The following is a 24,236-nucleotide window of genomic DNA, read 5'->3' as shown; positions in this document are numbered from 1 at the left end:
AATGCACCTCGGAAAACAAATAAATAGGGTAGGTTCAAAAGCAGTGTGCTGGGAAGCACAGCAGCTGTTGATATGGATGGTGAATGGCAGCCTAGAGAGAGCGGTCTCCCATCACCTGGTCTGACTGAGGCCTGACAGGGAGAATGTACAGGAGTGTGCAGGGAAGAGGGGAGCAGTGTGCAGGGAAGGGGGAAGGAGTGGATAGAGGGAGGGGGGAGGAGTGGACAGGGGAGGGGGAGGAGTGGATGGGGGAGGGGGGAGGAGTGTGCAGGGGGTGGGGAGGAGTGTGCAGGGGGGAAGGCGTGTGCAGGGGCCGGAGGCGGGGGGAGTGTGTGGCGGAGGAGCAGCAGGTGCAAAGCTGTGAGGTGCTCAAGCCGGGCATGTGGGGGCACGCGCGGAACAGATGAGGCGGGCAGTGGAGGCGAGATGGACTCACAGGGTCAGGTGGGATTGACTGAGGGGTTTGCAGGTCCGCACAGGCCCTGGGTTTTACTGACATGCAGCAGAAGCCACTGGGGCCTCAAAGCAGGCTGGCCAGGGATTTAATTTGTGCTGCAGTCTCCTCACCAACCCAGGCCTCGTCAACTCTGTCATCTCCCTGCACAGAAGCGTCAGGGAGTGAGGTGGTGTCACCTTGCGGAGCTCCCTCCTTCGATGCCCGAGAGCCCCCCTATTCAGCAGGAGGGAATCTGGAGTGGCCATTAACGTTCCCTGCCAGCCCCGGCAGACCCTCCCTCAGACAGACGAGTGTCAGCTAGTCACGAGGATGAGCCGGTGGTCACTCCCCCGGCCTCCTCCCTCCCCCACCTTCTGAGCCTCTCCTGGCATTTGTGTGGCCCTGCTCGTGCCCAGCCACTGTGGGCCCTTCCTCTCCTCGCTGTCAGGACGCCCTCACCCATTTCAAGTGGGAGGCCATCCCAGGCCCCGCCTGTGGGCCTCACAGCGGGGTCCTGGCCCTCAGCCAGCTGGAGGACATGGCCCAGGGCTCCTCCACCGTCGTCCAACCCTCTCCACCAGGAGAGGTACTCCTTAGCCTGGGACATTAGTAAACCATTACTCTGACATGGTTGGGGGGCTTGGGAGCCCCTCGCCATCTTCCAAGGCCTGTTGGGGGCCTGGCCCAGGGAAGTTAAGCAGCACAGCCTGGTCAGGACTGCCTGAACTTTGGAACCAGGAGGCCATGAGTGCAGTGTGGCCCTGGCATGCCCCCAAGCTTCTCTGAGACTTAGTTTCCTCATCTTTAAAATGGGCATGGCGTTGCCAACCTCCTGGGGGTTGTCATGACAACGAGGTGACCTTAAGGCCCAGAATAGACATGCATGAGGGGGGCTCTCAGCCCCGCCTTGTGGACCCTCCCAGCCGTCCCAGGAGGACGGAACCCCGGGCCACCGGCTGGGTCTCCCCACATCAGCTCAGGCCTGGCTGTAAGACAGAGTGCCCAGGGCGGCCCCTGCCAGCAGCGCCAGCGCCGTCCTGAGATGGGGGGTGGGGTCCCTACAGACAGCTCCTGCCTGAGATGCTGAGGGCATCAGTTTCTCCCTCTGATGTTCTCTCCTAAGCCCATATGCAGAGCCTACAGCAAAGAACTCAGGAAATAATGAAGCACCAGCTGCCCGACTTCCCCCTACCCGCCTCCTGGACCGAAAGAAAGACTTTATTCATCGAGGCCGTTTCTCTCCTGAAGCAGATCATTAATAATGGAGAAGGTCTCTCTCTCTGACAGCCTGGGCAGTGCCTGTGTGCACGTGTGCGTGTGTATGGATGTGTGTGGATGTGCGTGCATGTGTGTGTGCTTGCATGTGTGTGCGTGTGTGTGTGCATGTGCGTGTGTGGATGCGCCTGCGTGTGTGCACATGCATGTGTGTGGATGTGCATGCTTGTGTGTGTGGATGCACGTGCGTGTGTATAGGGTGCCTCCCTCAGCATCCCTGGCACCCTGGGGCCCCTGGCCACCCCCGCTCACCCCCTCTTTCTGCCCCATTGGGATGGTGAGTGCCCACCCTAACTGCGGCTCCAGGCACCACTAACCGCCCCCCATTGGCAGGCTGAGCCTTGGAGAAGAGGAGAAATGTGGTGGGTGCCGCCGAGGGTGTGTCTTGGGGAGGTGGCTTTGGGGGGTGATGACTACAGGAGGGAAAGCCGGCAGCTGGGACCTGGCTGGGACGGTCCTGAAAGTCAGGATAAGGGGTTTGGATGTTGTCCTGTCTGGACGGCCACTTCTCCGAAAGCTGACCAGGAGGCCAACCGCCCAGCCCCAAATGTGGACGGGCCTCATGGGGTCGTGAGCCAACTCAGCACCTGGAGGGTTCTCCCTCCTAACCAGAGCCTGCAGGAGGCAATGCACCAGCCTCCCCTCACCTGGGCATTTGCACAAACTCCACAATTTAGGGGATATTTGTAGGGTTTTTCTTATTCCTCAAGTTCAGGAAAGCCTCCCTAGAGGGCATGAAAGAACCTAAAAGACCAGAAGCTTGCTTTCCCAGCTCTCCTTGCAGCCAGGGATTAGGCATATGACCTGGGCTGGGACAATCTGACCCCTCTGCTCTTGACCTTGAAACCGGAGCTAGTGCCTCAACCGAGACTCCCCCAGCAGCCTCCAGGTTCCAGGGGCAGCAGGGCCATCACACCAGTGGGGGGTCCCAGGCCCAGTGCCCCTGGGATGGCAGTGCCAGCCCCAGGGTCGTGTTATTCAGCAGCAGCGGAGGTGCCCTTGCTGTCCCCTGGGTGACCGTGGCTGAGGTCTGGCTATCCAGCAGCTTCTTGGTCTGGTCTGTCTTCCAAGCCTGGCTCTCTGTCCTTCCCGGGGAGGACTGGCCTGGGCTCCCCACTGCTGATTCCTTTCCAGTTACCATCAGCCTGGGTCCGTGTCTCTGCTCCTTGTACCTGAGAACCTGACCGAGGCAGGGGCTGCGCTGGGGTCTCTGCATCTTCAGAACTTGCTTGAATGTACATCTGTTTGTGATTCATTTCGGACACCCGTATACTCTTCAGAACTGTACAAATGTAGCACACGTGAAACCCCACAGCCCTGGAGGAACATCACCAACCCGTCACCCCAGTGGCCATTGTCCTGGCCAGTCAACCCACCCACTCAGAACTGGTACCCACGGGGGTGCGCTGCTTCCTCCCACGTCTGGAGCTCAGACCGCGCATCCCGGGTACCATGAACCTGGGGCTACCTGCGGCAGGGACCCAACGGGCCAGGCCACACCTATGGCACTGCCGCCCCAAGCAGGAGGCATGGCACAAGGGCAGCAAACCAGACTCAACAGATGCCCAGAGGGCCATCCTGCTGCCAGCCTGGGCACTGAGGATGGTGGGCCACTGGCAGGCCAGGTGAGGGTGCTCAAAATATTGATGTAGGAAAACAAATCTCACCACTCCGGGCCTCCACTGTGACCCCGGGCTGTCCTTTCCCCAGCCACACTCACAGCCCAGCATCTTAACATCCCACCCACAGCTCCCTCCTCCAAGATTCTACCCGTCAGTTTTGTTTTTTGGGGGGTTTTCTTAAGTCTTTATTGAGTTTGTTACAATATTGCTTCTGTTTTATGTTTTGGCTTTTTGGCTGTGAGGCATGAGGGATCTTAGTTCCCCGGCCAGGGGGCCAGGGGTTGAACCTGCACCCTCTGCATTAGGCGAAGTCTTAACCACTGGACCACCAGGGAAGTCCCTCCCCCATCAGCTGTTTGAGTCGTTTCTTCAGATGGTTGCACAGAGTACGTAGTGGGTTGCATCCATGTGCCCCCTCCTGGGGAGGTCCTCGGGCCTTTGACGCGGCCTCAGTTTGCCTCAAGGTGAAGAAAGATCGAGGGCTCTGGCGTGAAGTGAGGAGGCCAGCTTTGCTGTGTGACCCTGTGCAGATCTGCTCCCCTCTCTGGGCTTTAGTCAGTGAGGGCTTTGGGCTGTGATCTCTAAGGGACTGTCTGGCTCTGACAGCCAGGGCCGTGCCAGGGTCGGGGGTGTTGATGAGTAAGTCTGGACCCTCACCTCCCTCCTTCCAGGGGCCCCATCACGTAACAGACCAGGGTGCCCAGTGGGGGAACCCCTGCCCATAGACCCTGCCTTCAATCGGGAGTTCTTCCAGCAAATTCCCACTGCACAGTCCATGCTGTTGTGGAACTATCGGTGCAGGGACAGACCCAACTCCCTCAGCTTTAGAAGCCAGGGGGGCTTCATGGGGGAGGTGACTTGCTAGCGGGATCTTAAAGCATGAGCAGGGCTCGAGTGTGGAAGGGGTGTGTTCACAGAGCAGCCTGGTGTGGCTGGTGGGGAGCGTGTGTGGGAGCACAGCGTGCACAGAGCCCCACGGTGGCCTTTAATGTCCTTCTCAACCCACTCCTCCAGCTTGGGTCACTGGCGCAGCTTTTTCCAGCGGACACTGTCTGTGCCTGCAAGGTGGCCTCGCCACGCAGTGACCAAGGGCTCTTGGAGAGAGAGTGGGGCTGCTAAGAGACCGGGCAGGAGATGACCAGGGGCGGGGGCAGCAGCGGGCCTGCGGGCTCCTGGCATACATCCCTGAAAGGCAAGACCCTGGGTGGAGTGAAGGACGGCCTCAGGGCTGCCCTGGGGATGATCTGAGGTCCCCTTGGGGAGCAAGGGCTCAGGGCCACTCTGCCTGTTCCTGCTGCAGGAGGTGATGAAGGTGTCAGACGGCAGTCTCCTGGGGGACCCCGGGCGCACACCGCTGAGCAAGGACGGCGTCAAGTGGCAGCGGCCGAGGCTCACCCGCCAGGCCCTGATGCGGTGCTGCCTGGTGAAGTGGATCCTGTCCAGCACAGCCCCGCAGGGATCAGGTAGGGGTTGGGCTGGCTGGGAAGAAGGTGGGGGTCTGTTCTGAGCGCAGAGACCTACCCTGGGACCCCAGCCTGGGCCACACCACCTCTGCCTCTGCGGGGACGTGTTTCTATTCATTCACGCCTGTTCCCATTCATCGGTGCCTGCTCCCGCAGGGTGCAGGGTGCTGACCCCAAGGCAGGACCCAGGGAGGTGGGGACAGATCGATAGGACCATGCTGGAATTTTCCCAGCTGGGAGGATGGAGCGGGGCTTCAGAGCCTCGCTGGCCGAGTGACCTTGGGTGACACAGTCTTCCTTTCTAAGTCCTCTGTGTAAAGGCGGGCTGATACTCACCTGCAGGGTGCAAACACGTGCAGGGGCCTGGGGAGGAGAAGGCCCGGGCTTCAGCACCCCCTCGGTCCTGCCCAGTGCAGCCCAGGGGCTGGGGCTGGCTCTTTACCTCGTGCTGCGTTCTGGGAGTTTGTGGCAGGAATGGATGGCCAGCACTCGCTGTTGGTGGTATTTGGTGTCTGTGATGCAGTAAGAGATGCAGGGGGGACCTCATGCAACCCGTATACTCTCACACACATACCACACACTCACACTTGTGCACACCCACCAAGTGTGCACATACCACCCACGCACACCTGTGCACACCCACCAAGCACATGTGGGTGCACACACACAGGCGTGCACGCCACACACACCATGCACACTCCTGCGACCACACACATAGGCGTGCATGAGACGCTGCCTCTTTGACTTTAAGGAGAAGGTGAAGACTTGGATCCTGACAGCTGTGTCTTGTTCGTTGTCTCAGACACCGTGTTTTCCAGGGAGCCTCAGTCCCCTTGCCTGGAGAATGGGTATATTCATGGCCCCAGCCTCCCAGGCTTGATGGGGTGGGGCCAGCAGTGTGTGCAGGCCAGGCCCCTGTCCTTTACCTGCACACCCACTCTAGGGCGCTCCCAGCATGACTCCAGTCCCCTCCCTTCTGCTTCCCTGAGCCCCTGCTACCTGTGCTGCTTCGTCACCCTTTTCTGACCGTTCCGTTACCCAGAACAGCCTCCAGGGAGGCCCTGGGGCCTGTGAATACACATGTGGGGTCCATGTGCGCTCTCTCTCTCCAGCTTCTTGGGACGATGCAGAAACGTGAGGTTACTACAGTTTCATACAAACAGCTTAACTGGGAAGCTCACATCTTCACAGGGCTGTTTTTCTGCAGCAGAGTAAAAGCAATTGTTTTCCATTAGGGTAGGAACAGGGAGCAGAGGTGAGCCGTGGCGCCCTCGTGTGGCCGGCCTTGTGCGCCCGACGGGCTCGGGTCTGCTCTGATGGGCCCAGCCTCGCCTCGCTGGAGGCCCAGATTCTTTTTATTTTTTTTAGATTTACTATCTGAAGAATTTTGTTTTATTTATTTACTTCTTTATTTTTATACAGCAGGTTCTTATTAGTCATCAGTTTTATACGCATCAGTGTATACATGTCAATCCCAATCGCCCAGTTCATCACACCACCACCAGTTCTATTGAAGTGTAGTTGACTTACCATGTTGTGTTACTTTCTGCTGTACAGCAAAGTGACTCAGTTATACATATATATATTCTTTTTCACATTCTTTCCATTATGTTTTATCACAGGAGTTCCCTGTGCTCTACAGTAGGACCTTGTTTATCCATTCTATATATACTAGTTTCCATCTGCTAATCCCAAACTCCCAATCCCTCCCTCCTCCACCCCACCTCGCCCCTCGGCAACCGCAAGTCTGTTCTCTATGCCTGTGATTCTCTTTCTGTTTTGTAGATAAGTTCATTTGTGTCGTATTTTAGATTCCACGTGTAAGTGATATCACATGGTATTTTTCTTTGTCTGACTTACTTCACTTCGTACGATGATCTCCAGGTCCATCCATGTTGCTGCAAATGGCACTATTTCGTTCTTTTGCGTGGCTGAGTAGTATTCCATTGCATATGTGTGTACATCGCATCCTTCTCCGTTCATTCGAGGCTCAGGTTCTTACTGGCCTGCATCTCCAGGGTCTTCTTGGCAGCAGCTCAGGCTCCTCCTTTTCCCCCCGTGGAGCTTGCAGCCCTTCCGTGACCCCGGTGTCTGTCTCTCCCTCCCCGGTCCTCGGCATCCAGCACCCACCCCACTCCCAGGCCTCTCTCCTGCTGAGCCCTGGCTCCAGCTTCCAACTTCCAGCAGAAACATCTGGCACACGGCGGTCTTCAGAATGGGGCTGGGCTGTGGTGTGCCCCCCTCGCTGAGCCTTTTGCACACCTGAGTGTGCGTGGACACGGGGAAGAGCAAGCCCGGGGGGCAGGCTGGGTGTGTCTGGGGTCGCAACGAGAGGAAACGGGGCCGAGGGGACCACGCCCACGGGTCCCACCTTTAGCTCGATGGGCAGCGTCTGTTCCCGTCAGCTCCTTCTAGAGCCGTGTGGAAGCCTTTGCTGAATGGCTGGTCACGGCCATGCAGCAGTGGGGGTGGGGAAGGGGTGCAGGGCCCAGGACACCACCAAGGGCTCTGCCCAGCCCTGCCCATTCCCCTGGTGACATGTTTACCAGGCACCCTGCCAGGCCATGTGGAACACACAAAACGCAATCCTTAGTTGTGTGAGGCTGGCACGGAGGGTCACTCTGTTTTACTAAAAGTGAACAGACCGACTCTCAAGAAGGTCACACGAGTCAGCGGGTCCCACGGGTCAGGGGCTGAGCGAGGTCTCTGACCTGGAGCGTCTTCCATATGCTGCGGGCCGGGCGCCCACTCATGTGTGTCTTCCCTGACTTTTCTCTCGGGAGCTGCGGGAAGGCGGGGCTCGGGGTCTGCGGAGGCAGCAGCCACCCTCCCAGGCAAGGAGCCGGGACCCCAGTGCACCCGTCTCTCCACTGAGCATCGCTCCCGGGCCTTGGCTCTGCCGTCCCATCACATCCCTTGAGGACACCTTGCTCACACCAAGGGCTCCGTGTGCTCGTGAAATGATCAGCCGTGTGCAGACGAGGTGCCTCTGCTCCTTCAGGAGCCTCCCGGGGCTCTGGGTGCAGAGGCCAATCGTGCCATTCGGTGTAGCTCTGTCCCCGCGCTCAGCCTGGCCCAGCTGGGTGTCCTGGGCTGGCGCCTGCAGAAGGTGGGCAGGTGGCCGGGACACTGCACCCTTGTTGGCGGTAGGGGTGGTTTCCATTCAGCAGAGACGGCCTGAACCACAGATTTCTGGGACATCTTAGAGCAGGACCCAAGGAGCGTGGCCCAGTGGAACACGAGGGTGGCCTGAGCCTCGGCGACTCGGCAAGGAGTGGGTGGGACTCAGGGACCAGGTGGCACGAGGACAGGGGGCCAGGCCAGCTGCTGCTGCTGCACCCTGGGGGTCACCCCTGGACTGTAAAAGCCCCAACATGGGGTCGGGAGCCAGTCAGCTGCGATGGCCTTTAAGATGGGTGGTCCCGGGACCGGGCCGCTCAGAGCCGTTGGCGCGGCCCCAGAAGTGCATCCCTCCCCAACGCTGGGAGGCCATCCTCAGTGACCCAGGGGCTGGCGCTCTGAGCTGCTCTGCTCATCTCCCCGGCACCGAAAGTCCCTCCTATGAGAATGTCAGGCCCCCTCTCCAGGGGCGCGGCTGAGCCACCAACAGGACAGACGCGCTTCTCAAGTCTGGCTCGCGCGAGGACAGTGGGACTGGGTGCCTTTAACTGTAAGCCTGGAATAATACTATCACCCACAGAGTAAGCTGGGGTCTTCGTGGCAGACGCCTGAGTCCAGGTTGGCTGGTTTAAGCAGAGAGGCACTTACCCTCGGCTGCTGGGAAGTCTGCAGAAACGCTACAGGGCCAGAGAAGGAGGCCTGGATGTGACAAGGCAAGGGCCCTGCCTGCCGCTATGGGAAACACCCCATGTCCCAGCCCATTCCCCACGCAAAGGGACACATTCCTGCCCCTTCCCCCAAAGTGCAGACCCAGATTCTCAGCCACCGCATCCATCTCCGGGAGGTACTCGTTTCTCCTGGGGTTTGTCACCCCCATGTAAAATCATAAAGTCACCACCACCAGCACCAGCACGCATGATAAAAGAGTGGTTGTAGATACCAAATGTGAAATAGCTAGCTAGTGGGAAGCAGCGGCATAGCACAGGGAGATCAGCTCGGTGCTTTGTGACCCCCTAGAGGGGTGGGATAGGGAGGGTGGGAGGGAGGGAGACGCAAGAGGGAGGGGATATGGGGATATATGTATGCATATAGCTGACTCACTTTGTTATACAGCAGAAACTAACACAACGTTGTAAAGCAATTATACTCCAATAAGTATGTTAAAAAAAAAAGAGTGGTAGTGGAAAGGTACGGGGATGAGGTAAATTAGCTAGTCTATAATACATAAGGATATATAACTATATACTAACAGAATTTTTTTTAATTAAAAAAATTATTTATTTGGCTATCTTGGGTCTTAGTTGCAGCACGCGGAATCTCCGTTGAGGCATGTGGGATCTTCCGTTGTGGTGCTTGGGCTTCTCTCTAGGTGTGGCATGAGCGTTTTCTCTCTCTAGTTGTGGCACGTGGGCTCTGTAGTTTGCGGCACGCGAGCTCTCTCCTTGAAGCGCTTGTGGCGCGTGGGCTTAGTTGCCCCGAGGCACATGGGATCTTAGCTCCCTGACCAGGGATCGAACCCACGTCCCCTGCATTGGAAGGCAGATTCTTTACCACTGGACCAGCAGGGAAGTCCCTAACAGAATTTTAATGTGTTTGAAGCACCAAGATATACTCAACATCATGTTTCAAAGTGAGATGCCAGATCAGGTGCAAATTTTCAAGGATTTATCTGAAAACTGTATATGGCTTTTGAAGCTTTTACCCTTATCAAAAGTATAGAAAGTTGAATGGTTAGAGCCTGGAGGGAAGATGATTTGTGAAGAGGATTTCTCTGGAGAGTTCAGCCCCCCAGTGTGAAGGAGAGATGCTTCAGTTACCTTTTGTTACCTAACAAAATACTCCCAAATGTACTGGCTTAAAACAACCACCATTTTTTTCTCCCAATTCTGTGGGTCAGGCATTGGGGGGGCCCCCCTACCTTCCCCCCAGATGGTACTTCTACTCCACATGGCATCAGTTGTGATTACTCACTTGCCTTTGCTTAGCAGGTGACTGGGCTGGGCTGGGAGGTTCAGGAAGGTTCCACCCGCACGTCTGGTGCCTCAGTGCCTGTCTTTCTCCACGTGGCTGCTTGAGCATCCTCACAGCATGGTGGACTCAGGTACAAGATGGCTGACTTCCAGGAAAGGGTGTTCCAATAAGTAAGGCGGAGAGTTCTTTTTTTTTTTTTTTTAGGCAGAGAGTTCTCGAGGCCGAGGCTCTAGAACTCACACAGCATCACTTCTGCTGCATGCTATTGGTCAAAACAATCATAGGCTTAGTCTAGCAGAGGGGAAATAGACTACCTTTCCGTGGAATTGCAGTATGAAATCTGTGGCCATTTTAATCCACCGCAGGGCCCTCAGCTAAGAACCAACCCATGGTGGAGTGATCCAAGCTCTCATTCTTGAGTGATCTGAGCCCTCGGTCATCCTACCTATAACTCCACCCCACCCCCACTCACTTTGATCCCTGTATTTGGCAATATGAATAGGTTGCGTGGTGAGTTCACTAGGCCTGAGACGTAGTTCCCATCCTCCACCCCATGTAGGGGTAACACCTTCTCCCCTGGGTAATCGGCATTATTCATCCCAGCCAACGCCCTTTCACGTCAGTTGGCCTGAGTGGTGTGGGGAGCCCCAGATGGCCAGGTGACGGTCTCAGCTTCCAGTTCAGCAGATGCACTGGTGTCTCCCCTTTGGGGAAGCCTTCTTCTTCTTCTTCTTCTTCTTCTTTTTTTTTTTTTGGCTGCGCTGTGCGGCACGCGGGATCTTAGTTTCCTGACCAGGGATCGAACCCCCGCCACCTGCATTGGGAGTGCAGAGTCTTAACCACTGGACCGCCAGGGAAGTCCCAGCATTCTTCTTTAGGGATCTAAAATCTCTTATCCAGAGCCCAAAGTATTGGAGATGAGAAGCCAAAATGCTGCAAGTATGTGGTTGGGGGCTGGTGCTTCCCTTGGTTCTGGACCCATTCTTCCGGCTGGAGGAGGAGCATATATGGTGGCACGTCCAGGACAGCACCTGCACCTCACCGCTGGCACTGGAACCAGTGTACGGTGGGCGCTTTCGCTGTTCTGTAAGTCCAGCCGCTTCTGGGCACGGGGAAGAGGGGGAGGCCCGTGTGTCTTGTCAGCACTGGCCTTTGGCCACAACTCTTTGCTGTAAAACGAGTCTTTGAGTCAGTAACAATGATGCATGGGACACAGCGATGGGCGGTGTTGTTGGCAGAAGCAAGGTGGGCAGAAAGCGACGTCTGTATTCAGAATGAATGTCAATTCCAGAAAGAGTAAACGATGGTCCCTGCCAGGGTGGAGCTGACCTGCCACCTGGTGGCTGGCTTGCCGCCCTGCTGGCAGGCTGGGCACCCGACAGCAGCTGTAGCCAGATCAGCCCGGTGAGGGGAAGTTCATTTCGTGGACCCATGAGTAATCCTCGTCCCCCATGGCCCTTTGTTCATGGCCAGGAATACAGGCTGACTGACGTGCACGGACAGGCCATCTTGTCCACCAGACTCTCGGTGCCTCCGCAGGCCTGGCTGCCCTTTCGACAGCGTCCACAAAGGACTGTGACACCCTCACACGTCCTAGTCACCGCTCCTCCAATCTTCTTCCCTCCACCTCCTTGACCCCTGAACGCAGGCTTAGTACCCACCCCTGAGTCAATGTCAATCTGTGCCTCAGGCCACGCCTCCTTCCAGACAACTTGTATCTGGTGCCAGAATTTCTTGCAGCTCTGACTATAAATTACATACACGTGCTTTTCCTCCTCAAACGGTCTTAGGGACTCCCCATGAGGCCACAGGTGTGGGTTGAGGGGAAGGTGGCGATGCAGCTGCTACCATGGGGGTCTGAGCCCCATTTATGAGCAGACACCTACCTGAGCCTTCTAGACCCCCAGCCCTGAGCTTATACGTAGCACCTGTGCGTGATGGTGACGTGCTGTGCATGCCCCTTTAGAGCTGGGGCAGAGGTGGACACTTAGTTCCTGATGGGCAGCTCAGGTCTCAGGGTCACCTGGTGTCCCACAGTCGGGCCTTCCATCTCCCCGAGGGCCCAGGAGTGAGCCAGAAGTAGTGTCAAAAGAAGAAGAGATTTTTGCCAAAGAAAGCATGGCTTTGCTCAAAAGCAGAGGCTTCTACCGGGGCCCAGCCTGGGCCCTGCAGAGCACCCTAACTTTCCACAGACACACTGTGCGCCGTTGAATGTGCTGGGTCATCAGGCCCAAGGGGAGAGCTGCTTGTACGCAGCCTGGACCTGCTGCACAGCCTTTGCTTGTGCCTGGAAACAGTCTGGAGCAGCACAGCACCTGTGGTACACAAGAAGCCCCTTGTGTACGTCCTTTCACTGGCTAGGAGTGCAAGGTACAACAGCTGGTCTTTCACTTTGGAAGGAATGTTTTTACTTGCCTGCCAACAGAAACCCCAAACAACAGTAGCTTAATTTAGACAGAGGTATGTATCTCCTATCTGAGAAATCTGGGCTAGGCAGCGGCTGGCACTGGTTTAGCAGCTTGGGGATATCAGAGTCAAGGTCTAAGGGGTTTTTTGCTTCTTCCCTCACAGTTGCAAAGTTGTTGCTCTGGCTCCAGCCATCATGGCTTTGCTCCCGACAAGAGAAAGGAGAAATCAGGGGAAAGGAGGAAGTGGTGATGACTACATCAGGAAAGCAACACTCTCACAGAAATCTCTGGAAGATTTACGCTTACATTTTACGGGCTAGAGCTGAGCCACCCTGACTGCAAGGAAGGCGGGGGGTGGCGGTTTTTTTCAAGCTGCGCACATCTCCCCCCCCAACGACATCTGAATTCTGTAGGTGAAAGAGCAGAGGAGGATGCTGCAGTGCTGTTCTCCGCCACGCGTACCTCGTGGGGTTGTTTTGATGCCCAGAAGGGCCTTAGCGAGCTGCCTGCGCACACCGGGTGCTCCGAGAATGTGGGCTGTGTGTCTTCAGCAGTGCCTGCTCCAGTCACATCCTTGGTTTTTCCTTATCCCCCTCAACACAGGGATCCCTTCCCATCTCCCCTTTCTCCGCTCCCCAGAGGCACCCGCAGGGCTGGGGGCTGGGGTCAGTGAGCAGAGGGCAGAGGTGAAGAGCTAGTCAAAGGCCGAGGCCCCCACTCATCCCCCAGCTCTGCCCAGGGCCCCTGGCCCCTGAGCCTCCTGGGCAGGGCTGTTCCCTTTCTGGCTGCACAGAAGCCCCAGGACCTAGATGAGGCCCCTTTGCAATGAGATCACACCCTCAGGCGAAAATCACACCAGGGGCACCTCCCCCATTGCTGCTGGGAGCTCAGGAGCAGTGCCCGCCCCCCGCCCTCATGCCCTCCCGCCCCGGAAGCTGCAGGAGCCCTTCTGCCCCCAGGGAGATTGAGCACCGGTCGGAGGAGCCAGGGGAGGGGCTGGCCCTGGGGCAGGAGCAGGGCTGACCCCGGCAGGGCACCGGCCGGCCCCCGGGGGCTCTGGGCTGGGCTGAGGGGCAGGCGGCCCTGGGAAAGGCCGAGAGAGGGCAGAGGGCAGGGACAGAGATCAGAGGAGAGAAGGACAGGCCAGAGAGGCCGAGACATGGAGGGACAGGCTGGGGCCCACAGGACTGGTACTGAGACTGAGAGACTGACCAGAGGCGGGAGAGAGAGAGAGTTCTAGAGGAAAGACTGAGTGCCAGGCTGGGAAGACGCAGGCAGAGGGGGCACAGAGCAGGCCGGGGGGCCGGTACTGTGGCTGCTTGGGCAGCGTGAGGGCAGGAGAAGGGCCCCTGGGCCAGGCCTGGTGATGGCAGGGCGCGGCGAGGCCCCTGGCGCACCCAGGGCGCTGCCCTGAGGCTGCAGGTGTGCCCGCACGGCTGCAAGAAACACCTGGGCAACACCATCAGCTTCTCCTTCCGCTTCATCTCTGGGAATCTGACTCGAGATGCGGACTGCTCTGGCAGGGCTGGGGGCAAGGGGGCAGGAAGGGGCAGGCTCGGGGTTTAAAACTGTGCCCACCTTGAATGGGGCAGGGGTGACGGGGCACAGCGGTCCTGAGAGCAGGACTGGAAGGGATGCCCAGCCTTAGAGTCCTGCCCGGCGGCCGGTAGACAGTGAGTGCCAAGCCGGGGCTCCCCCACCCGTGGGTCTGGGGAGGGAAAGCAGGTGGGAAGGGGGCTTCCTTCTCCAGGGCGCACCGACACAGGCACAGCAAGCATAGGCTGGGAGGGGGCTGGCGGCTCTCGGGCCGGGGGTCCTCTCCCCTCTTCCCTCCCTCACTGGGGACCCCTCTCCTCCCTCAGCAAAGACAGATATGACATCTGTAGCAAGGATTAAATAAAACGAGCAAGCATGTAGAAAGGCCTGTGTCTAGAAAGTGCTCAATCAGTGATAGCCATCCTTCAAAATCTATAAAACCCACCAACCTGGAATTTCTAGCAGGGACACAGCGGGGGGCTTCCCTGGAGCCTGTGCTCTCAGACTCAGGCCTGCGGAGGAGTGAGAGTGGGAGTCCCACTGCCCCTCTGCCTCCCTGCCTGCCCCACCCTGAGCCAGGTGCTCAAGGGCTGAGCAGGACCTCGTCCCAGGCTGGGCCATGCGGACCATGCAGACCAGGCACAGGGAGAGGGGCTCCTGCGTCTGGGGCCCTGCAGTTTCCTTGGCAGGACGCCCCAGGAAGGGCTGGTGTCAGGAGCTTCAGACCCTGGAAGGAGAGACCCTCAACAGCTTGGGTCTTGTGTGTCCTTTTGTTCTGTCCTGTTACTGGAGGGATGTGAAGGAAGCTAAAGAAATCACGATTCCCTAAAGAGAAATCAAATTAAATCTCTAAAACATAAAGATGAGGCAGTGGAGACATGTGACATGTTGGCTTTTTAGCCAAAGCTGAAAGCTTCTTATGCTGCTCAAAGAAGCTCATGGCCACTGAGGGACAAAGGGCCAAGCGAGCGGGGCTGGGCTGGAGCACCTGACCTTTGTCCCCTCTCCAGGGCCGGGTCCCCCATCTTGTTCCCTGCCCTGTCCCGAGTGCCTAGCACAGAACTTGGTGCTTGCTAGCACAGGCCCCAAATACTCGTCAAATTAATGAATGCTCTTTTAAGAAGGATCAAAATTAAAAATTGAGCATATAATCAATCATCTCAAAATCGGTCGAATAATAACGGTTTAAAACCCTCAAAAGCAATAAGTCTCTAGGAATCAGAAGACAGGATTCTGATACAGTGAAGGTTTGCAGAGGGAGCTCAGATGGGAATGTGAGTCTAAGGCAGAGGGGCAACCTGAGGGACCTCCGGGGGGCACTTGGACCACTGCTGCTGCTGCTGGGAATGGGAGCCCAGGGTCACCCCGGGCTTTTCAAAAGAAGGGAAATGCCGTCTCTGCTCGTGAGGCCGCTAAGCCCTGCCTCCCAGCTGCTGCGAATTCCTCTCTCCAGGCTGTCGTTTTGGGGAAGGATGGAACTTTGAAGTTGGTGGTCCTTGCAGAGAGATGCCTGGGGGCTGGGCCCTGGGGCAGAGGGAGGTGCCTGGCGTCTCAAAGCCTCTGGCCACGATCCTTCTAGCTACTCCCACGTGCTCCTGCTGGCTGGTGATCTGGAGCAACTCTCCTGCCCACACTGAGCCCCTCCTCACCTGTCCAGCCCGGCAGGGGTGTAGGGAACGGCACCAGCTCCGCAGGGCATCTGGAAGGGTCAGTGAGCGCCCTGGCTTAGTGGAGTTGCAATCCATGGGCATCTTTACTGCTGGTAGCTTTCTGCACCTTTTCTAAACCTTCTTACCCACCTGATACCGCTGCAGGTTCATGGGTGCTTTCTCTTGCTCCCTCTGTCTCAGTCTTTCTGGAAAGGGAAGGAGGATACTGCAGGTCTGTGTCACCTAAGGGTGCAGTCTGCCTCCCGGACCTCAGGTCCCTCATCTGACGACAATCACAAAGGCCTGGGCTTGCTGGTCTCCCTCTGAGCCCCTTCCAGCTCCGGGGAATGCTGGTTCTGGGATTCACAGGATGGCCAGGGTGGGAGGAGCTGCCTGGGGGCAGGAAGCGGGGAGGTGGGACGTGGGCGGCCGATAAAGTGCAAATACTTGACATCAACATATGAAACAAGCTGGAGGAAGCGCAGCTCTTTGTCACCTCTGAGCCTTTCAGTTTGCTCTGTGGGATCGCTCTTGCCAGCCATTCAGATGAAATTCTGTGCACATCCTGTGGTCATCTTTCTGGTGTTAGCGGGTACTCAGGGAAGCCTTAGAGCTCCGACCTTCATCCACCCCGGAATCTCCTCCCCCTGACTCGTTTCAGGCTTAAGGCTGGAGCAACAGGGCAGGGCGTGGGCATCTCTGAGCATCTCTGCTCTTTCTCCACTCTGCTCCTGAGGGGTGCCGGGGCCAGGCCAATGCCACCGCCCAGTTGTTGTTTCTCACGCCCAACTGTTGAGATTTCCCCTCTCCAGGCAGTCTTTCTTGGAGGAGGATGGGCCCCCAGCTCTCTTCCACAGCGTCCAAGGGAGCCCTGCAGAAACACACCCTCTGCCTCCATGACTGTTGCTATGTGGATATCCACGTCCCTCCCATCACCCTGGGTACTTCTGGCCAGTGTAGCCATGATCATCACCCTGACCTCTTCCAGGTGTGCGTCAGACAGACCTGGCCCTGCATCCCCCGGACTCCAGGGACACGTGCCCAGATCCCCACAGGCTTCTCAGATGCCCCTCACTTGGACAGAGGACCAAAGCCCCCCTGTGGGAGGAGGAGGAGTGACACCCCAGCACACCAGCCAGCCTTTCCAGAGACATTCCCTTCCTTTGCCTCGCCAACCTTTCTCTTCTCTGGGTGAGGAGGGGTGAGTCACAGAGTCAGTTTCTCAGTCCCCTAGTGTGACCTGCAAAGCTGGTCTTGGCCTTTGGACCTCTGCCCAAACTCAACAGGAAAAAAATCACATTTAATACCTGGACATGAGACATGGAGTCCACACCGAGACGGGGAGAGCTCTGTCTTCTGGGCCTCACACCGCACCCTGCAGCAGGTGCCCAGACCCGGGGCTCCCAGGGACGAGGCAGGTATGGTGCAGAGGCTGGGAGGGGCCAGGAGAGAGGGCTTGGGCTCCAGATTGAGATAGCAGAGACCCAAGGTTACAGACAAAGTTGGGCACAGCTGGCTTGAATTGTCAAAGCATCATTCTCGATGTGTTAAAAATATCATTCTACAAATAGACAGCATGTGTCAGGTTCTGTTGAAGTCCTTAATGAGGCAACCGGCAGAGTGACAAAGCCGATGCAAAAGAGAAAGAAACAGGGGGTTTTAGAGAGGATGGAAATAAAAGGAACACAGAGGTACTGCTGCTCCGGTATGAAACTAGGCAAGATCCAGGGCAGTGAAACCACCACCCTCTGCACAGAGGAGAGGAAATCATCACATCTTATCAGCTTTACAAGCTTGTACGACGTCTGGGCCCTAATCAATTGCACTGCTTCGTTCTGCTCCCCTGGCCAGTCAGATGCCCTGGGCAGGTACTGGACAATGCCCCAGCAGGGCCCGGAGGACCATGTCCCCTGCATCGGCAGGTGAACTCTCAACCACTCCGCCACCAGGGAAGCCCTAAAAACAATTTTTAAACAGCAAAGAATCTTAACTCTGCCACTCATAGCTGTTAGAGGGTAAAAGGTAAAAAACACACTAAACATTTCAAGGGAGTTCCCTGGTGGCCTAGTGGTTAGGATTCTGGGCTTTCACTGCTGTGGCCTGGGTTTCAATCCCTGGTCAGGGAACTGAGATCCCACAAGTCCTGCTGTGTGGGCAAAAAAAATTCAAGAGTTTATTTGAATTGGGTAGCACCAAACCAAAGGTGGTTAGGAGTGTTCCACTGACAGGAGCTAATGGGGAGGTTTTTATAGAGAAGATGCAGAAGCAAAGCAAAGCAAGGAAATTGACTGGTCATAGCTTAAGCAGTTGTCTTATTTGGGAGAGCCTGTCTCTGATTAGTTGTTCTTAAGTTGCATTTTCTCAGATTTAAGTGTGTTGACTCTGGCTCAGGTTTTGGTTTGTTTACATAAGCTACCAAGGCCTTAGAGGCACCTCAGTCCGACAGCCACTTAAGTACTTTAACAATTCCTCCCTTTTGGTCATCCTCTCATGCATGAGAGACTGACCAACAATTTGGTATTACTGCCACTGTCCATCACCCTCGGGGACTTATCTCATCGTGAAGTTCATAGGTTATGATGTCGAGCCATGGGAGAATTGTTTTTGCTTTTCATCTCGTCCATCTTGTTCCTGTTTCTCCATCTTGTTCCTGTCTCTGACTTGCTTCACTTAGTATCATCATCTCTAGGGCCCTCTATGTTGCCGAAAAAGGCATTATTTCATTCTTTTTTATGGCTGAGTGGTATTCTATTTTTTATAGAGAGAGAGACCATCTAATGTACTGCTGATGGCTTCAAACTTGTATTTAAGACCCCTAAGAGAACATAGGCCCCCAGGGAGACTACGGTGGTGAATGTCAGGAGGATAATACCAAGAGACTGAGTTTGCTCCTTAGCTGGGGTCCCCATGAACCAAACCAGCTGGTATCAAGTAAATCAAAGAATGCACCTGAAGAGGCATCAACCTTTCTTAATCAAGTGGCTTGTTTGCAACTTTCTTGTATTTGAGATTCTACTCTACCAGAGTTGTTGATCCAGGTACAGCAGGAGGTCATCGCTATGGCACAGACAGCTTGTTCAACCAGCAGATAATCTAAAGCAGTTCTGTTATCTGAAACCATTTTATCAGCTCAAAATAACCCATAAGCCAAAGAGGCATATTTTGGGGTGGCAGAGTTTGTTACCCTGTGTTCCTTGCCTTTGAAATTTCTCCAAGAAGTCTCACAGTCTAGAGTTCGAGTTGGTAGATGTCTCCGTCTCACTGGACCAGTCTCTTAGTCCTGAGAGCAGGTCAGTTCAGTTAAACAGTTGAGTCTTATTTCAGGAAGAGGTGTTGCTGAGTGGGTTTCCAAAATTAAGCCTGTATGGTACAAGCAATCGTATTTAATAAGACGTGTTTCTATGGAAACAAAGGAAAAACAAAGGATAATGGTTGGAACAGGTTATAGATCAGTTTCTGAGTCCAGAGGACAGCCAGTCGAGAAGATTTCTGGAGGTTGGGTTCCTAGATGTTGGGCTTGAAGCAGCTTTTGTAGTTTGAATGTCTCTGGTGATACCATTGGATGTTCTAGTGAACTTTCTCAGTGGACCACACAGCAACAGGCACAAAGTTTATCCATCCGTGAGCTGGTGTGATGATTTCTTTGAAGTTCGTATCAAGTTGTTCAGCTGTAGTTTGCAGGGCTTGGGGAAAAGGACAGTTTTTGTTCTCAGAGATTCTAAGTCAGAAGGGTGGAAGAAAATTGGAAACATTAGTTTGGAGGGTTGTAGCCAGATATTGGAGGAAACTAGAAGAATTTAGGATCCAGTGTAGTTTCCAAGTAGATAACAAAACCTCAAGACAATGAATCTGACCTCCACAAGGGGGTGTTAAAGTTTTCTACAGAAACGTAATTTTTCTCTCTACAATTACCCTTCTAATCACAGTAAGATGAATTTCTTTTCAAAATAAGCCTAGTCTCATTAAACTTGGCCTGATTATTTGCATAAGAGCAGCAAGAATAGTGACTTTATGCCTATTCTTTTTTTTTTAATTTTATTTATTTATTTTTGGCTGTGTTGGGTCTTCATTGCTGCACGCGGGCTTTCTCTAGTTGCGGCGAGCGGGGGCTGCTCTTCGTTGTGGTGCGCCGGCTTCTCATTGCGGTGGCTCGTCTTGTGGAGCACGGGCTCTAGGCGCACGGGCTTCAGTAGTTGTGGCACGTGGGCTCAGTAGTTGTGGCTCGCGGGCTCTAGAGCACAGGCTCAGTAGTTGTGGCGCACGGGCTTCGTTGCTCCACAGCATGTGGGATCTTCCCGGACCAGGTCTCAAACCCGTGTCCCCTGCACTAGGCAGGTGGATTCTTAACCTCTGCGCCACCAGAGAAGCCCCTATGCCTATTCTTAAAGATGATATTCCATTTAAAGCTTGGTGATACCTCGGGCTTTATTGGTTCAACCCTAGTTTATTAAATTTTTGAAAGCCTGTTTAGTCTAAGAAGCCAAGTCAAGGACTTGTCCAATTTTGTCCTGTTACGAAGAGGACAGATTCTTATTGAACTTATGCAAATACCTACATTGTCATAAAAAATAAGAATATTCAATAAGAGTTTCTGAATCCTGCAGCGATCAGGTAGAGGGAAGAAGATAAATATATACCATTTCTGTTTACAAAAGTATACTTTACCAAATTGCTGTGATATAGATTACTTAAATCAAAAGAGAAAGGGGGTTCTTTAAATCTGAAAACAAACCATTGAAAAATCAGCAATGTTTCAAAGTCATAAAATTTATAATTATCCTCATCAGTTCATTCATTCTCATGTAATTAATTCCTTTCCTTTTCTTTTCCATTATGGTTTACGACAGCATATTGAATACAGTTCCCTGTGCTATACAGTAGGACCTTATTTTTTATCCATCCTATATATAATAGTTTGCATCTACTAATCCCAAACTCCCAATCCATCCCTCCTCCACCCCACCTCCCTCTTGGCAACACAAGTTTGTTCTCTATGTCTGTGAGTCTGTTTCTGTTTCATAGATACATTTATTTGTGTCATATTTTAGATTCCACCTATAAGTAATATCGTATGATATTTGTCTTTCTCTTTCTGACTTACTTCACTTAGTATGATAATCTCTAGGGCCATCTACGTTGCTGCAAATGGCATTATTTCATTCTTTTTTATGGCTCAGTAGTATTCTATTTCATATATATATATATATATATATATATACACACACCAATCTTCTTTATCCATTCATCTGTCAATGGACATTTAGGTGGTTTCCATGTCTTGGCTGTTGTAAATGGTACTGCTGTGAACACATCGGGGTGCATGTATCTTTTTGAATTAGAGTTTTCTTCAGATATATGACCAGGAGTGGGATTGCTGGATCATAGGGCAACGTGGGGAACCTCCATACTGTTTTCCATGGTGGCTACACCACTTTATGTTCCCACCAACACCATGTAATTAATTCTTGATTAGTACTTGACCTTGGGTCAGTAGTTTCGTGAATTCATCAGTTTCTCCACCAGAGTTCTGAAAATTCTGATTCAGTTCAGTGGTATGATCTTAAAGTTATCAGAAATCTGTACTTGTAAGAATTCTTTCCATGAATCCCTTTGAAGAGGAAGCCCTTTTGCAATTGCATCAGAGTAAAACCATAACTGTCTGTAAATGTCAAAAGACTTACAAAGGGCCATGGCTAAATATCTGATGAGAGTTCATTATAATGCAGTTAACAAGGAATTTTTATTGTTTCTGTGACATACAACATTTTAAGATAATAACTAGAATTATGATTACATTACGCCAGGACATATCAGATCTCTAGGAATTTTATACAATTTCTCATTCTAAAACAACCAGTTATTCTGCTTTAAAACAAAATAACTCTATTTTCCTTTAAAATTGCCTTTCCACATTCCACACCTTTTCTTACCAAAACACATCCTACTTTTATTGTATACAGAGTCATTTTTCTTATTACTTCTTGTAGTTTTGATTACATATATTGATTAGAATTCTTAACCCTTAGAAACCTTAATTTCTATTGAAACCAAGAAACGAGCCATTGTGGACTATCTGTTACAGCAGCACTCTGTACATTGCAAACTTATCAATACATTTCATAACTGCTAGAAGCGTATTCTTCCTCATAGTGAGCTAAAATACTGAAACATTAATTACTGAACATAGGTTTATCTACTTTTGGCTTCTTATTACAGAGGGACTAAAGATATTTGGGTCTATTAATAAACATGTTTTGTGTTTCAGTATTTTATCTTATTTGAAAATTGTTTGGGAAGGCAGTCTCATATGCGCAGTCTTTTGACCCCCTCACTCAGCCGCATGAGAATGGGCCTTGGACCCAGAACACTTTTTTACCAGGAGATAAAGAGCTCACACAGCTTGTGCTGGGCTTTTCACCTTGTATAGGAATATCCCTCCTTGTTTAACTTTCTGAGTATTCCTTTGTCTCTGCTTAAAGCGTGTGCGTCCTATGGTGGCTGGCCGACCCACTGTTGTATCTGTCCTCTGAGAGGAGGGGACAGCGTTCTTCCACTGTGGCATGAGAGGAGTGCTCGTAGATCAGTTGCCCTGTGTCAGCCGCCAGGAGAGTCCTGCTGGCCATGGGGAACCAGTCTCCATTATCAGAATCCATCTTGCTTGGTCTCTTCTCTATGTAAGTAAAGCGTTCCATCCAGTGCTCGACTGTGTTGTTTTCCTTGGAGACGCCAATAGAAGAAGCTGCAGTGGGCAGAAGTGTTTAGAATCCTTCCCTGGGATTGGAAACCAGCACTCTGTGCTCTTCTCCCTTGGGACTGGTAAAAAGAATAGGTGGGCTTTGAATTGCTTCTATAGCTGCTTTTTCTGTTCTTGTAAAGATGCAATTTGAAAGGCAAGAGCAGTCGTTTTCAATTCCTCAAAGAACTGGGTTGCAGCCTAAATGATATCAAGGGCTGGACCCACCCATCCAATTTGCTTCTTTATATCAGGGAGATTTCCAACTAAGATGGAAATTAAAAGGTTTCTATGTTCTAGATTTAGAGCTGTGTATCTTTGGAACGTTTTAACACATGGTTCCACAGAGGCTTCAGAATACTGTCTTTCCCTCTGGATACATAGTTCTATATTATTTTATTTTATTTTTATTTTTGGCTGCGTTGGGTCTTCGTTGCTGTGCGTAGGCTTTCTCTAGTTGCAGTGAGCGGGGGCTACTCTTCGTTGCGGTGCACGGGCTTCTCATTGCGGTGGCTTCTCTTGTTGCAGAGCACAGGCTCTAGGCGTGCGGGCTCAGTAGTTGTGGTGCACGGGCTTAGTTGCTCCGCGGCATGTGGGATCTTCCCGGACCAGGGCTCGAACCCATGTCCCCTGCATTGGCAGGCGGATTCTTAACCATTGCGCCACCAGGGAAGTCCCATAGTTCTATTTTAGCTTAGGAAAGAAGGCTTCAAAAAAGTTCCTATCAGGCTCTGAATATCAGTCTCCAATTCAGCCAACTTCTGACCATAGAGTTCCTCTTAAAGAAAAAAAATCCTTTCCAATATCTTACCATCAGGTTTTAGCTGGGACAAACAGTAAATATTCCTGGCAGTACTGAACTCTTTAAAAGAGACAATTTTGATTCATTTAGTCTCAGAAGCTTCTGTGTACCAATCAAACATGCATCCCATTTTTGGGGGGAAGTTTGGGGCTCCTTTAATCTCTAGGGCATCTCGTAAATGGATAAGCTTATCTAGTTAAAAGTTCCCCACTGCAGCCACTGTGATTCGAGATTATCTTTAGTTAGGTTAACCCACTTGTTCAGACAGATACAGGTTCTGGGCCTGTAATTTTTATACATATAGTTAGCCCAGATAGGGGAGTCCCAGACTCTTTGGACTCGGAGGGACCCATTTTCTCCTTCCTCTCCTTTCCTTAAAACAAAATTTTGCTTTTCTGAGGCCTTAGTCCAGTTTAAGTTTGACCCATTCCAGTTTAAGTCAGAGAAACATTTATAGTGTTTAAGGTGGGCCCGGTGCAACTCTGGACCCAGTCTGGTAAGAGAAATGCTCAAAGTGAGGGAGCTCATAATGCATAAACTGTGGAGCTCAGTTATCCAAGAGGGACTTACCCATGACCTTTAGGTGCATTGAGAAAGCAGTGAGTGCAAAGGGCTCAACAGGTGGCTATGCCTGGTTGCATGTTGCTCCAGGGAACCACTGGAGGGAGGTCACCTTCATATCCCACTTTTGACACCAGAGCTGTTAAAAGGTAAACATAAGCACACTAAAATTTTCAGTAGTTTATCTGAGCATACATTGATTTGAATCAGGCAGTGCCAAACCAAAGACGGTTGGGAGCACTCCACCAACAGGAGCTAGGGGAGTGGTTTTATAAAGAAGATGCAGAAGCAAGACAAGGAAATTATTTGATTGGCTATAGCATACGTGGTTGTCTTATTTGGGAAAGCCTAACTAGCTGTTTGTGACTGGTTGTTCTTAAATTTATTTTCTCGGGCTTGAGTACATTGACTCTGGCTAAGGTTTTGGCTTGCTTCCGTAGGCTACCAAGGCATTAGAGGCACCTCAGTCCAATGGCCTCCTTGTTTAAATATTTAACCAAGCTCTGCATGAAGCAAATTGCTTCTCACCTCTCTGAGCCTGTTTCCTCCCTCATCTGTAGAATGGTTACAAGAATAATGAGGTCATTAAGAAGACTGTTTTCGGGACTTCCCTGGCAGTCCAGTGGTTAAGACTTCGCCTTCCAATGCAGGGGGTGCAGG

The 24,236-nt window shown here is 52.8% G+C and overlaps 1 protein-coding gene across 2 annotated transcripts in view; it reads left to right on the top strand.

Moving 5' to 3' along the window:
- KCNIP3 (potassium voltage-gated channel interacting protein 3) overlaps nucleotides 1-24,236 on the top strand; it is a 90,197-nt gene that overhangs the window by 8,731 nt on the left and 57,230 nt on the right. Inside the window, exons 2-3 of one of the 2 annotated variants that reach the window (XM_060027341.1) lie at nucleotides 1,560-1,706; nucleotides 4,634-4,796. In XM_060027341.1, the coding sequence (XP_059883324.1) occupies nucleotides 1,698-1,706; nucleotides 4,634-4,796 (172 nt within the window). In that variant the 5' untranslated portion in view covers nucleotides 1,560-1,697. The remainder of the gene's footprint in view (nucleotides 1-1,559; nucleotides 1,707-4,633; nucleotides 4,797-24,236) is intronic. The other variant, XM_060027340.1, reaches the window with a different exon arrangement.

The sequence above is a fragment of the Delphinus delphis genome, chromosome 12 (assembly GCF_949987515.2).
Source record: "Delphinus delphis chromosome 12, mDelDel1.2, whole genome shotgun sequence".
NCBI lineage: Eukaryota > Metazoa > Chordata > Mammalia > Artiodactyla > Delphinidae > Delphinus > Delphinus delphis.
The sequence above is the reverse complement of the archived record's forward strand: the minus strand, read 5'-3'. Positions and strand labels throughout refer to the sequence as shown.